Consider the following 14,605-nt stretch of genomic DNA (forward strand, 5'->3'; position numbering starts at 1 on the left):
AGAGATCACAGAGGCAAGAGGCAAAATGTCAATGTTTGTGACAGCAAGGCCACGTGTGAGTACCAGATCAAGGGTATTTCCACTAGTATGTGTTGAATCCTGAATACATTGCTGGAATCCCAGCGCATCCACAAGTTCCATAAATGAATTGCAAAGGGGATCAGAGGGCTTATTTATGTGAATATTAAAATCACCAATAATCAAAATGTTGTCCACACTAGCTGACAGGCTAGAGATGAATGCACCAAATTCATCTAAAAAATTCAGAATATGGGCCAGGAGACCTATAAACAGTGACAACATGGCATGACTGATTTCCATACTTCTGACCCTGACAATATGTAGCATCATGGGCAGAGCGGAGAGTCAGATGCTCAGTTACCTTTATTTACTTTCTGGTCTTAATATTGAATATATTTGTTTATTTTATATACACCACTGATGCTGTAGAAAAATTCCAAAGTGAACCATTAGAGGCATCACAATTTCTGTTTGGGATGTGAAGAGCTGAAGTGGATCACCGAGGTTTGGCCACCATCTTGAAGACTTCAGGAGAATTGGTGAAACCCAGCACACCTTTCATACTGGGCATTTCTCCAGGAACAGGAGATAAGGTGAAGTGTTGGAGTAGTGAGGTAAAGAAAAGAAACAGCTCCATTCTGGCCAGATGTTCCCCAATACACACACGCTTACCTATGGAGAACAAATGACAGTCGCTAAGGTTAGCACATTCATGCTAATTCATGTGGTCGTGGAAATAATGTCATGGCTTTTGGATCAAACGGTTACAAATCCTAATTTAATCAAAGAGTAAAAGGCATTATGCATTTTGGCATTACCCATTTTGGCATCTCTTCACTTGCTTCCTGTCTCTGTGAGATCAGATTTTAAGGTTCTTCTATTAACCTGTTAAATTATTCACGGACTGGCACCTCCTTACTTTGCTAATCTAGTCAAACCCTACGTACCAGCCCGGGCTCTGCGTTCTCAGGGTGCAGGACTACTTTATGTATCTAGGTTGAATAAAAAGCCTGCGGGTCACAGAGCTTTCTCTTATCATGCCCGTTTTGTGGAATGATCTCCCTGCATAAATAAAACAGATTCTGTAGAGACTTTCAAGTCCAGACTTAAGACGCACTTATTCTCCCTCTCGTATGGCTAGCATACTGGCATAGCATGGTACTATACTTCCTACCCTTTTAAATTTATTTCATTAGTAAACAGAGTGGGTCTCGGCCTCAACTTTATCTAAAGTCTGGGTCTGTTAGTGAAGCTTAGGGCTAGTGGCCGGCGATCACCTTAGTATTTCTTCTGCTTAATGCTGACGAATTATGTCTTAAGTGTAGTTTTTCTGGCCGACTGATTCTGTTTTCATTTTCTCTCTGTCCAAGATGTGTCTGGACCCACTTGCTGGATTAGATGATTTCTGTAACAGATGTGGAATGGACTCTGCTGCAGGAACAGATCCAACGAGTGGCTCAATAACAAAACAAACAAAAAAATACTAATAATAATAGTAATCATGCACAAGAAGGTTTCCTACACCTCCTCACCAAACAATAAACTAAGATTGAATATTTTTAGGTGCACCTGATATTTTACCATTACCATATCAATTCCATTTTGGCCTGAAGATGTTTCACTCTTAAATCATCTGAGTTTTAGCAATTTCACTTTCACCTGTTCAAACACTGGTCTACATACATTGGACACAATTGAAAATAGAGTCTAAAAGAGACCTGCTGAAAATGGTAGGAATGCTTCCCTTCTGCGGAAATGGCCCTCTGAGTCCAAGAAATGGCCAGGGTTAAATATCTCTGGTGTCTCCCACTCATTCTTATCAAACAGCACAGATGAAAGGTTTACAGTAAGTGCCGTTCCCTGGTGAAAAGATTGTGAATTGTAAAAATAGTCAAACAATTTACTATTGATATGAAATTCTGTCCTCTGTTCCTTAATACCCATTACCTTTGGTATGAAGTATCCTCCCAGTGTTGAGTCTTTATTGGCCATTTTTGGGAATCCAAGGGGCACAATATTTCCCATCCTTTGAGTCTCATGGATGACAGCATCGGTGTAGGGCATGTTGGGCCTGTCAGTTATTGTGGGTGGACGAGACTGTCCAATCACTCTGTCTATCTCTGCCTGGACTTTCTCTGGGTGAGGAAGCAGAGTCACTACAGTCAACCTTAATCAACTGAAGTGCCGGAAAATTATCAGTACATGGAAACAGTTGAAGTAGCACAAATGATGAATATAGAGTAGTTACCCTGTATCTCCGGGTAGTTCATTATGTATACGAGGGCCCATCGTAAAGTTGTAGCAGTAGTTTCTGTCCCAGCTTCAATAAAGTCAAGCGTACAAAACAACAGAGTTTCTTCATTGAAGCCAGCCTGAGGATCATCTTTCATCTGGTAATGTTGATATGAAATAATGTTATTTGTTGTATACACAAAATTATTTTATCAAGTTTAAACCTTTTGAAAAATGACATTTGGCACTGCAAATCTGTAAAGAATTCAGTCTCAGTCTGTACCTGCTTTATTTATTACATTTGGATAATTAATTGTGTTCCATACTTTTTACACCTCTGCTGCTCAATGTTCAAATGTTAATTATTTGTATAACACCTTCATTGAGGTAATAACTACAGGTATTAATACATTTGTAAGGACAATTTAAATAAAATATATAAAATTACAAATGATTAATAATAAACTTGCTGTCAGGGTTCGGTGGTGGAGCCAGAAACAATGTCAGATAACCCCACAATGCAGAGCAGCCAGAAGCACAGGATGAGAAAAGAACAGTTTGACACCAGTGGTAAGAAGACAGAACACAGAGTAGACAAACTCCAAGGCTCCTCTTCTTGGCCAGGAGTGCAGAGGAACCTAAGGCTGCTTTAAAATGTCATTGTGAAAAACTTTGAAGAATTTTTCATCGTTTAAATTTTCAATAACATCAGTGTTGTATGGTGTAGTGACACAAACATTTCTCCACACATCAGTGGGGTCCTGCTGGTTATACTACAGCACTCAGTTTGGAAAAATGTGCAAAAATTGAGGGCGGCTCATATGGATAAAATAAGGTCGTAGCTCATTGTCTACCTTCCTAAGGTTAGAATCTAGTGTTATTTGTTTTTCTACAGTTTCTCTTAAGAGTATTGAGCCGTTTACTGGAGGGGGAGGTTTCTGTCCTCTGTGAGTTTGACAGGTGGGCCGTCTCAGTCAAACTCCTCACCTGACACTGTCCCCAGAGTAGGACACCCCCAGGGGGGCTGGGCACTTGACACCAGAAGAGGGCGATCACCTCCTGACCTCTCTAGCTGTAGAGATGATCATGATTTCCTGCAGTAATAGTAACTACGTAAACTGAAAAAATATATATCTATCATGAATGATATTTACATTTTACGACACGTGTTCACGTTTTGAGAAAATTCACAGTTTGCAGATAATTCATGATTCGCAGCTGATTCAAATTTTGGGGGTTAACACCTTTAACTTTGATGAACCTGATCTTTCCAAAGTTCGCTTTGTTTAATGTATGGGCCCCTTCACACATAGTGCAAATTTGGTGGAATTGTATGCAAAACATGTAAAATCGTAGCTTCCTCCAATGCCTCGTACACCTATTGCTACAACTATTTGCGCACATCAGCGGCTGAAAGACAGAGTGTGCGCTGTGAGAGCCCATCATATCCTCTTGCAGCTAGTGTTGGCCAAATTCCAGTTGACACACACAAACATCTAACTCCGCTCCTTTGGCACTGAGAAAATGTGTGGCCGTTCACATTATCATCACGAAAACAATCAGTAGACGATCACTGTCGAGCTGGATGTTCCATTCAACAAGCCGAAGCTGAGTTGAATGGTACATTTCAGCTTTCACCGAATTAAATATTCATTACACTGAAAGAATGTAAAAACATTCTTTATTTGATTCATATAACAGCTAAAATAGATGATTGTCATTTGATATTCTATCAGTTAATATAAACGGGACTTACATTTTGGTGTTCCACTGGTGCTTTGACATCAACAGTCCAACACAAACTTTAAATAGGCATCCAAAATTGTTCTCAGTCAACTTGGAAAGATAGTCCATGATACTTCCAAAAAAAGAAAACAAAATTTTGTGTGCTTCCTCCATCCAGTGAAAAATCATGTCACATATTTGTCCAGCTTTTCATCCTAACAGCTCTTCATGGCTCCAGATGGCTTATCATGTAGTGGGTTTTTGTGTGTGTGTGTGTGTGTGTTAGAAGAATTAGCACTGCCAGTTAGCTCATTTAAATTGTCTTGTGTCAGCAAAACAAACTCTGGCATGTTTAGCTAAATGCCACCCCCACTACTGTGTGTGTGTGTGTGTGGGTGGGTGGGGTTCACAGCATGCAATGGTACAAAACGTATGGGAACAAAATGTGCATGGTAAATGGATCCACTCAGCTGTTATATAAAGCTGTCTGACAACTAATAAACATTGCCACCTGCTGGATGGTTAGTGGAATCTGAATAGATGATGGAAATTAGGAGTAGGTGTCACTGAATTTACTTACAGGCTGAACGTGCCTTTGTTTACTGAAAGGCATAATATTATCACATGCATGAGAGAAATTGGGAGCAGGAGAGAGATGCTATGTTGTATAAATACTGACACATACTGATTCAAAGCATTGGTGCCCTCAGCCACTGATCATAGAGCCTTGAGCTGAGAAACATTTGTTGCTACCTGCTTTATGTCACATTCTAACTACAGGTCTCATTTTTTTATGTACAACTCTTTTTTTTAAAGCTTTTCTTTATCTGTGGAGATTTAATATAGATTTTCTAAATCCTCATAGTCAATTACATATAGATGAATGTATAAATTGTGTGTTTTGTATGGGATTGTATCCAGTGATTACTCATCCAACTAGGATAACTAGGAATACATCAACACTTATTCATAATATATTGGCAAATATTACCATGGGAAATATAACGAGTGGACTACTCATCAGTGATATCAGTGACCATTTGCCTGTTTTTGTTGCTTTTAATTTATTAGTTGATAAAACTGACAACAGTAACATTACAAACTTCACAAGGAAAATAACAAAGGATACTATGGAAAATATTAGAATGGATTTATTACATCAAAACTAGAGTGACATTTATACGGAGGATGTAGATGAATCTCATGAATCATTAATTTCTATTATTTCCAAGTTATATGATAAACATTGACCTTTTGTGTCAAAAGTTGGAAATAAGCAAAATATTGATAAACTTTGGATCACTAAGGGACTTCAGAATGCATGTAAAAAGATTTTTTTGTACAAGCAGTTTCTAAAATTTAGAACAAATGAAGCTGAGAGAAGATATAAGACATATAAAAACAAACTAATTAACTTAATATGATCATGTAAAAGGCAGTACTACAGTGATTAATTGGAAAAAATAAAACAAATATAAAGAGTACTTGGAAGTTTTTAAATGAAATCATAAATAAGTAAAAAGTTGTTAAAGAATATCCTACTTATTTTTATACAAATACTGCTATAATTGTTAAAGAAAAGAAAGGTATAGCAGATCATTTTAATGGTTATTTTGTTAACATGCGCAAAAAAATTTAGCAAATTCAATTATATCTTACGTGGTCTTTGGATTACAGCAAAACAATTAAAACAGTTCTGGATTCAATGTTCATTAAAGAAACGGATAAAAAAGAGATTATTGACATAGTTCATAAACTTAAGGGAAAAAAATCAGCTGACAGTGACAATTTTGATATGTTTTTGGTTAAAAATATTGTTGATTGTATTGTTAAGCCTTTAACATATATCTGTAATTTGTCATTAATGACTGGGAAATTTCCTTTCAAAATGAAAATTGCTAAAGTGATACATTGTTCAAATCTGGTGACAAACATGTTTTTTTTTTACAAATTATAGGCCAATGTCTCTCTTACCACAATTTTCAAAAACTTTGGAAAAGGTATTTGTAATGAGGTTAAATGATATCTTAGTTAAACATCATATCCTGAGCGAGCAGCAATACGGTTTTAGAAAAAAAATTGCACTACTTCATTGGCTGTAATGGATTTTGTTGAACAAATTTCCAACGCGATTGAGAATAGGTAATATACTGTAGAGTTTTTTTATTTACAGAAAGCATTTGATATTCAATTTATATTCATTTATATAGAGCCAAATCACAACAAGGTTGCCTCAAGGCGCTTCACACAAGTAAGGTCTAACCTGACCAACCCCCAGAGCAACAGTGGTAAGGAAAACTCCCTCTGAGGAAGAAACCTCAAGCGGACCATACTCAAAGGTGTGACCCTCTGCTTGGGCCATGCTACAGACACAAATTAATTCAATTTCAATTCAATTTTATTTATATAGCACCAAATCACAACAAACAGTTGCCCCAAGGCGCTTTATATTGTAAGGCAAGGCCATACAATAATTACGTAAAAACCCCAAAGGTCAAAACGACCCCCTGTGAGCAAGCACTTGGCGACAGTGGGAAGGAAAAACTCCCTTTTAACAGGAAGAAACCTCCAGCAGAACCAGGCTCAGGGAGGGGCAGTCTTCTGCTGGGACTGGTTGGGGCTGAGGGAGAGAACCAGGAAAAAGACATGCTGTGGAGGGGAGCAGAGATCAAGCACTAATGATTAAATGCAGAGTGGTGCATACAGAGCAGAAAGAGAAAGAACCCCCAGCAGTCTAAGTCTATAGCAGCATAACTAAGGGATGGTTCAGGGTCACCTGATCCAGCCCTAACTATAAGCTTTAGCAAAAAGCTAAAAAAAAAGTAGAGAGGGTGTCTGTCTCCCTGATCCGAATTGGGAGCTGGTTCCACAGGAGAGGAGCCTGAAAGCTGAAGGCTCTGCATCCCATTCTACTCTTACTCAAAAACAATTCACAAAACGAGCATACAGGAAATGTTTCCATATTTCCTAATAAAATGAATTCTGTTCGTTTAACTGCTACCTGTGCTCTGCTCTCTAATTCTTTCCTCTTTTCCTTTTAAGCTTTCTCAAATACTGTACCTCCAGTTAAGGAGGTCCTCATATTGATCTTTTTCCCAGTGCCATCTTTTTTATTTTTATTATTAATATTATTATTTTATTTTTATGTATTTATTTATTTATTTATTTATTTATTTATTTATTATTATTATTATTATTATTATTATTATTATTATTATTATTATTATTATTATTTATAAGTCTTTATTTTTATTTTATTTTATTCAATTCCATAATTTTTAGCACCCAATCATTTATTTATAGTATGTCTTATTAATTGAATTTCTTAATTTTAACCACCCAATTGTTTCTAGGAATATAAACCTATTGTTTTTTCAAACCAAATAAGATGTGATTTTATTTACCTCGCCGACAAATGGCTGCAACACCAAGTGAAAATGATACAATCCGGTTGTTAAGCGCTGACATAAAGCATCACGTGATAAATCTGTTTCCGGGTCCAAAGACCTCCAAGTTTACAATTAAAGTTATGTCTGTTTGATCCTTTTAAGGATTTACAGCTTAAGTTCAGTTTGTGTTTACATTGTGCGCAAACCTCTGTCCCTCCCTTCTCCGCCTCCACCTCCGTTAACCGCAGTCGTCTGCTTGTATGGTCAGAACACTTAATAAAACTTTTAATTCTTTTACTTTACATATTTTATTATGCACAGGTAAAATATACGAGGTCTATCAGAAAAGTATCCTACCTTTTTATTTTTTTAAAAAACTATATGGATTTGAATGACGTGTGATTACACCAATCATGCTTGAACCCTCGTGCGCATGCGTGAGTTTTTTCACGAGTCTTGGTGACGTCATTTCCCTGTGGGCAGGCCTTGAGTGAGATGTGGTCCCGCCCTCTCGGCTGAATTCCTTTGTTTCACACGCTGCTCGAGACGGCGCGCGTTGCTTTATCAAAAATTTTTCTGGACCTGTGAGGAATATCCGAGTGGACACTATTCGAGAAATTAAGCTGGTTTTCGGTGAAAAGTTTAACGGCTGATGAGAGATTATGGGGTGTTTCTGTCGGTGTAAGGACTTCCCACGTTCTTTCATTACAAAATGTCCGTTAACAATGGAATGTCTGAATAAACTCCTCATGCCGACTTCTTCTGAAAGTTCTCTGTTCTCTGATAACTTCCTGGGTCAACAGAGCCTGAAATGTGGAAGTTTTCAACTTGAAACGGCGAGACGCTGCCGCCTCGAAGCGCAGATCGCCGTCAGGCACCGTGGACCGTCCTTAAAGCGACACTACCAGACCAAAATCTCTCATCAGCTGTTAAAATTTTTACCGAAAACCAGCTGAATTTATCGAATGGTGTCCACTCAGTTGTGCCTTACAGTTTTGAAAAAAATTTGATCAAACAAAGCAGCAGTCTCTGAGCCATTCCTAAACAATGAAAAAATCGACGAGAGGGTGGGCCACTCCTCACTCAAAGACTGCCCACAGGTGAATGACGTAACCGACAGGCGTGAAAAAACTCTCGCATGCCCACGAGGGTTCAAGCATGTCTGATGTAATCACACGTGATTCAAATCCATGTGGTTTTTGAAAAAAAAAATAAGGTCGGATACTTTTCTAATAGACCTTGTACATGTCTGTTTGTTAATAAAAAATTATTTATTACAATAAACAGGATGTTAAAGTGCAAACTTTACTTTCTCCCCGAACGACATGAACAGGAAGCGATTGCAGCTCGCAGCAACTCCCATTGAAGATAATGGAGAAACAACCTGAACGTCTGACATTTTTTACATAAACAAACGCAGTAACAACATCTAAAAACCCAGTTAATATATCCAGGAGAGTTTTAGCCACAATGTACAAAGAGTTTTATGTTGCGATGTTAATGCTGTTGTCCGTATGCAATGGTGTAAGTGCAGCTGATCGGATTGTCTCAGTGTTAATGACAGTGCGCCTTTTTTGTTTGTTGCTGGAAGGTGAAATCACATGATGCGTTACGTCACACTTAACAACCGGATATCACCGACAGATAGCAACAGCTCACACAACTGTTCAACAAACTAAAATGGCACGGAAGATGTCCTACAACACTTCCTGTTTTTGTTCTCATTGATGACGAACATTCAAGGAGAAAGATTAAAATGAAAAACTGGTTTGAACCATATGGACCATATGGACTAATGTTGCTTAATCACTGGCATTCTCACGCACACTTCCAGCGGACATCTCACCGAAAACAATGGTTAATCGCTATGTGCATGGGAAAGCTATGCTAAAGCTGCACTGGCTAACCATTGTTGTACCAAATCTAACTGCTTAATGTATTCTAAGATTGAAAATCATCAAGTGGACACTTTGTTTCCGTCTGAGAGGCTATCCGCTTAATCGATGTGAATTTATATCGTGGGACGTAAAACCTCATTAGTTTTTTAAGACCAGTTAGCCGATTAGCAGCTATCGCTTAGCAGCTGATGGCGACACGTTCTGAACCCATGTTTAGCTATCGGTTAGCAACTAATGGTGGCTCAGTTACTCACAAATCTACACCACCTCCTAACTGAATATCACTTTAACATTTCGCAACGAATGAACCCACACTCCTCGTTTAATACTGCTGTACCAATTCTTCAAAACAAAATATGCATTGATAAGTATTTATGAACAACCTTGTCTCACGGCAAGTCATGATTCAGCAGCATGAAATATACAATAATCTATTGGTTTGTGATATTGTGACGAAAAGTGCCTCATTTTCATCACGGCAGCACAAATTCATTCTAATTCATTCCGTGATGGCTGCACGAAATTAAAAGTGAAGTGGGGGGGGGTCGGGGTGGTTATGATTAGGGTGGGGGGAAGGAGTACGATTAAGTTATGGTTAAGGTTAGGGCTGGGGGTTGGAGTAGGGTTAGTAATACTGAGTTAAAAAAGCTCCGTCACGAAAATTTGACACATTTCGTGCCGGGAGCATGAAAAAAAAATTAGACTGGGCTGTTATGAATGAATATATAAAAGTGAATTGGTCAGCTGTTGGTGACTCCACGTAACATACATAAATAGCATCTACAAATGAGTTATAATGCAAATTTATCCATCACTTTAGCTGAGCTCACATCAAATACTTTACTAACAGCTTGTAAAGGCTTTATAATAGTATTTTTAAGTTTACTAATGCGTTGATAAACATTTATAAATAGACATATAAAAGTGAATTGGTCAACTGTTGATGACTCTGAGTATAATTAGCATCTACAAATGAGTTAAAAATGCAAATTTAACCATCACTTTAGTTAAGCTCACACCAAATAATTTACTAACAGCTTGTAAAGGCTTTATAATTGTTTTTTTTTTTTTTTTTAGTTTACTAACCTGTTGATAAGCATTTGTAAATGGACATATAAAAGTGAATTGGTCAACTGTTTGAGATTGTGATTACTAATGCTCAGTTAAGGCTTATTCGTACATTGAAAGAAGAATTCATACATAGATAAAGTCTTTACAACTGCATACTTATAGTGATGGGGAAACAGACTTGAGCTTTGTACATTATTAACAAATGATACATAAAATACTGAGGAATAAGGAAAAGTAGTTAATGCAATCTTTACAAATGTTATAACTGACACAATGAGCATCAACTAATGGTTTATTAATGTGTAGTAAAGGCTTAATAATTTGTAAGGAAAAAATGTAAAGACAATAAAAATATGATTTGTAAAGTATTTTTTATCACTAACAAATAGTGTCTGATTTTACGTTTGTAAATGATGAACTATTAATGATCGACTTTTCTTAAATGGTTTATAGAGAATTAAATAAATCATTTATAAATGTTTTATAAAGACATTACATATTTTGTTAATTATTAAGCCATCTATTTATGTTCTTACCAATGAGTAGCTAATAAAAAACAATGCTTTGTGTATATTTTACAAGTAGTTAAGCATTTACTTTAAGCACCAGAATTTTGGCTCTCTGTTGGAACTGTTTACACAGAGACTGCTACCTGCTGCTTTGGACTTTGAACTAACAGTCTTTTTCAAGACTTTTTTACTTTTTTTTTACTTTTTCACCGTGCTCCAACGCCTAAAGAAGACCTCTAACGGTCGAAACATCGCGACGGAGCACTTTTATCAGCTAACTTTCATCAGCGTTGGCAAGCTAACTAGCTTGCTAACGCTTTCGTTTTATTTTTATTTTATTTTTTGGCACTGTTGTCGTGCGTTACCTGTGCTGCTCCACAGCCTGTCTAGTGGATTTTTATTTTATTTTAGCACTGTTGTCGTGCGTTACCTGTGCTGCTCCACAGCCTGTCTAGTGGATTTTTATTTTATTTTTTACCACTGTTGTCGTGCGTTACCTGTGCTGCTCCACAGCCTGTCCAGTGGATTTTTATTTAATTTTAGCACTGTTGTCGTGCGTTACCTGTGCTGCTCCACAGCCTGTCCAGTGGATTTTTATTTTATTTTTTACCACTGTTGTCGTGCGTTACCTGTGCTGCTCCACAGCCTGTCCAGTGGATTTTTATTTTATTTTTTACCACTGTTGTCGTGCGTTACCTGTGCTGCTCCACAGCCTGTCCAGTGGATTTTTATTTTATTTTTTACCACTGTTGTCGTGCGTTAGCTGTGCTGCTCCACAGCCTGTCTAGTGGATTTTTATTTTATTTTTACCACTGTTGTCGTGCGTTACCTGTGCTGCTCCACAGCCTGTCCAGTGGATTTTTATTTTATTTTTTACCACTGTTGTCGTGCGTTACCTGTGCTGCTCCACAGCCTGTCCAGTGGATTTTTATTTTATTTTTTAGCACTGTTGTCGTGCGTTATCTGTGCTGCTCCACAGCCTGTCTAGTGGATTTTTATTTTATTTTTGCACCGTTGTCGTGCGTTCGCTGTTGCCGTGCGTTACTTGTGCTGCTTCATGGCCTGTCTGGTGCCTTAACTAAAGCACTCCTTCTGCTGAATCACCTCTAAATTATTTACACATTATTCACTTTGCGTGTTTTTAGGAATCCGCTAGGTTGCGTAGCTACTAGCTCTTAGCCGATTTAGCATGGCGGCTTCTCCTGTCTCTCCCGCACTTTTCTGCTCTGGTTGTGAAATGTTTAGTTGTTCCTCGGCCTCCTTTAGCAGTAACGGTACTTGCAATATGTGCAGCTTATTCGTAGCTTTGGAGGCCAGGCTGGGCGAATTGGAGACTCGGCTCCGCACCGTGGAAAATTCTACAGCTAGCCAGGCCCCTGTAGTCGGTGCGGACCAAGGTGGCTTAGCCGCCGTTAGTTCCCCCCTGGCAGATCCCGGGCAGTCGGGAAAGCAGGCTGACTGGGTGACTGTGAGGAGGAAGCGTAGCCCTAAACAGAAGCCCCGTGTACACCGTCAACCCGTTCACATCTCTAACCGTTTTTCCCCACTCGACGATACACTCGCCGAGGATCAAACTCTGGTTATTGGCGACTCTGTTTTGAGAAATGTGAAGTTAGCGACACCAGCAACCATTGTCAATTGTCTTCCGGGGGCCAGAGCAGGCGACATTGAAGGAAATTTGAAATTGCTGGCTAAGGCTAAGCGTAAATTTGGTAAGATTGTAATTCACGTCGGCAGTAATGACACTCGGTTACGCCAATCGGAGGTCACTAAAATTAACATTAAATCGGTGTGTAACTTTGCAAAAACAATGTCGGACTCTGTTGTTTTCTCTGGGCCCCTCCCCAATCAGACCGGGAGTGACATGTTTAGCCGCATGTTCTCCTTGAATTGCTGGCTGTCTGAGTGGTGTCCAAAAAATGAGGTGGGCTTCATAGATAATTGGCAAAGCTTCTGGGGAAAACCTGGTCTTGTTAGGAGAGACGGCATCCATCCCACTTTAGATGGAGCAGCTCTCATTTCTAGAAATCTGGCCAATTTTCTTGGATCCTCCAAACTGTGACTGTCTAGCGTTGGGACCAGGAGGCAGAGCTGTGGTCTTATACACCTCTCTGCAGCTTCTCTCCCCCTGCCATCCCCTCATTACCCCATCCCCGTAGAGACGGTGCCTGCTCCCAGACCACCAATAACCAGCAAAAATCTATTTAAGCAAAAAAATTCAAAAAGAAAAAATAATATAGCACCTTCAACTGCACCACAGACTAAAACAGTTAATGTGGTCTATTAAACATTAGGTCTCTCTCTTCTAAGTCCCTGTTGGTAAATGATATAATAATTGATCAACGTATTGATTTATTCTGCCTAACAGAAACCTGGTTACAGCAGGATGAATATGTTAGTTTAAATGAGTCAACACCCCCGAGTCACACTAACTGTCAGAATGCTCGTAGTACGGGCCGGGGCGGAGGATTAGCAGCAATCTTCCATTCCAGCTTATTAATTAATCAAAACCTAGACAGAGCTTTAATTCATTTGAAAGCTTGTCTCTTAGTCTTTTCCATCCAAATTGGAAGTCCCAAAAACCAGTTTATTTGTTATTATCTATCGTCCACCTGGTCGTTACTGTGAGTTTCTCTGTGAATTTTCAGACCTTCTGTCTGACTTAGTGCTTAGCTCAGATAAGATACTTATAGTGGGCGATTTTAACATCCACACAGATGCTGAGAATGACAGCCTCAACACTGCATTTAATCTATTATTAGACTCTATTGGCTTTGCTCAAAAAGTAAATGAGTCCACCCACCACTTTAATCATATCTTAGATCTTGTTTTGACTTATGGTATGGAAATAGAAGACTTAACAGTATTCCCTGAAAACTCCCTTCTGTCTGATCATTTTTTAATAACATTTACATTTACCCTGATGGACTACCCTGCAGTGGGGAATAAGTTTCATTACACTAGAAGTCTTTCAGAAAGCGCTGTAACTAGGTTTAAGGATATGATTCCTTCTTTATGTTCTCTAATGTCATATACCAACACAGAGCAGAGTAGCTACCTAAACTCTGTAAGGGAGTTAGAGTATCTCGTCAATAGTTTTACATCCTCATTGAAGACAACTTTGGATGCTGTAGCTCCTCTGAAAAAGAGAGCTTTAAATCAGAAGTGTCTGACTCCGTGGTATAACTCACAAACTCGTAGCTTAAAGCAGATAACCCGTAAGTTGGAGAGGAAATGGCGTCTCACTAATTTAGAAGATCTTCACTTAGCCTGGAAAAAGAGTTTGTTGCTCTATAAAAAAGCCCTCCGTAAAGCTAGGACATCTTTCTACTCATCACTAATTGAAGAAAATAAGAACAACCCCAGGTTTCTTTTCAGCACTGTAGCCAGACTGACAAAGAGTCAGAGCTCTATTGAGCTGAGTATTCCATTAACTTTAACTAGTAATGACTTCATGACTTTCTTTGCTAACAAAATTTTGACTATTAGAGAAAAAATTACTCATAACCATCCCAAAGATGTATCGTTATCTTTGGCTGCTTTCAGTGATGCCGGTATTTGGTTAGACTGGTTAGTTATTTTCATTAGTTACTTCATCCAAACCATCAACATGTTTATTAGACCCCATTCCTGCCAGGCTGCTCAAGGAAGTCCTACCATTATTTAATGCTTCAATCTTAAATATGATCAACTTATCTTTGTTAGTTGGCTATGTACCACAGGCTTTTAAGGTGGCAGTAATTAAACCATTACTTAAAAA

General features: G+C 38.5%; 1 protein-coding gene across 1 annotated transcript in view; it reads right to left on the reverse strand.

Moving 5' to 3' along the window:
• Nucleotides 1-254: 254 nt before the first annotated feature.
• The window catches only part of LOC117519072 (cytochrome P450 2J2-like), a 32,155-nt gene continuing 17,804 nt past the window's right edge, over nucleotides 255-14,605 (reverse strand). Inside the window, 4 exon segments of the mRNA XM_034180376.1 lie at nucleotides 255-693; nucleotides 1,740-1,881; nucleotides 1,969-2,156; nucleotides 2,270-2,411. Coding sequence (XP_034036267.1) covers nucleotides 518-693; nucleotides 1,740-1,881; nucleotides 1,969-2,156; nucleotides 2,270-2,411 — 648 coding nt within the window. The 3' untranslated portion in view covers nucleotides 255-517.

This window comes from Thalassophryne amazonica, chromosome 10, assembly GCF_902500255.1.
Source record: "Thalassophryne amazonica chromosome 10, fThaAma1.1, whole genome shotgun sequence".
Classification (NCBI taxonomy): Eukaryota; Metazoa; Chordata; class Actinopteri; order Batrachoidiformes; family Batrachoididae; genus Thalassophryne; species Thalassophryne amazonica.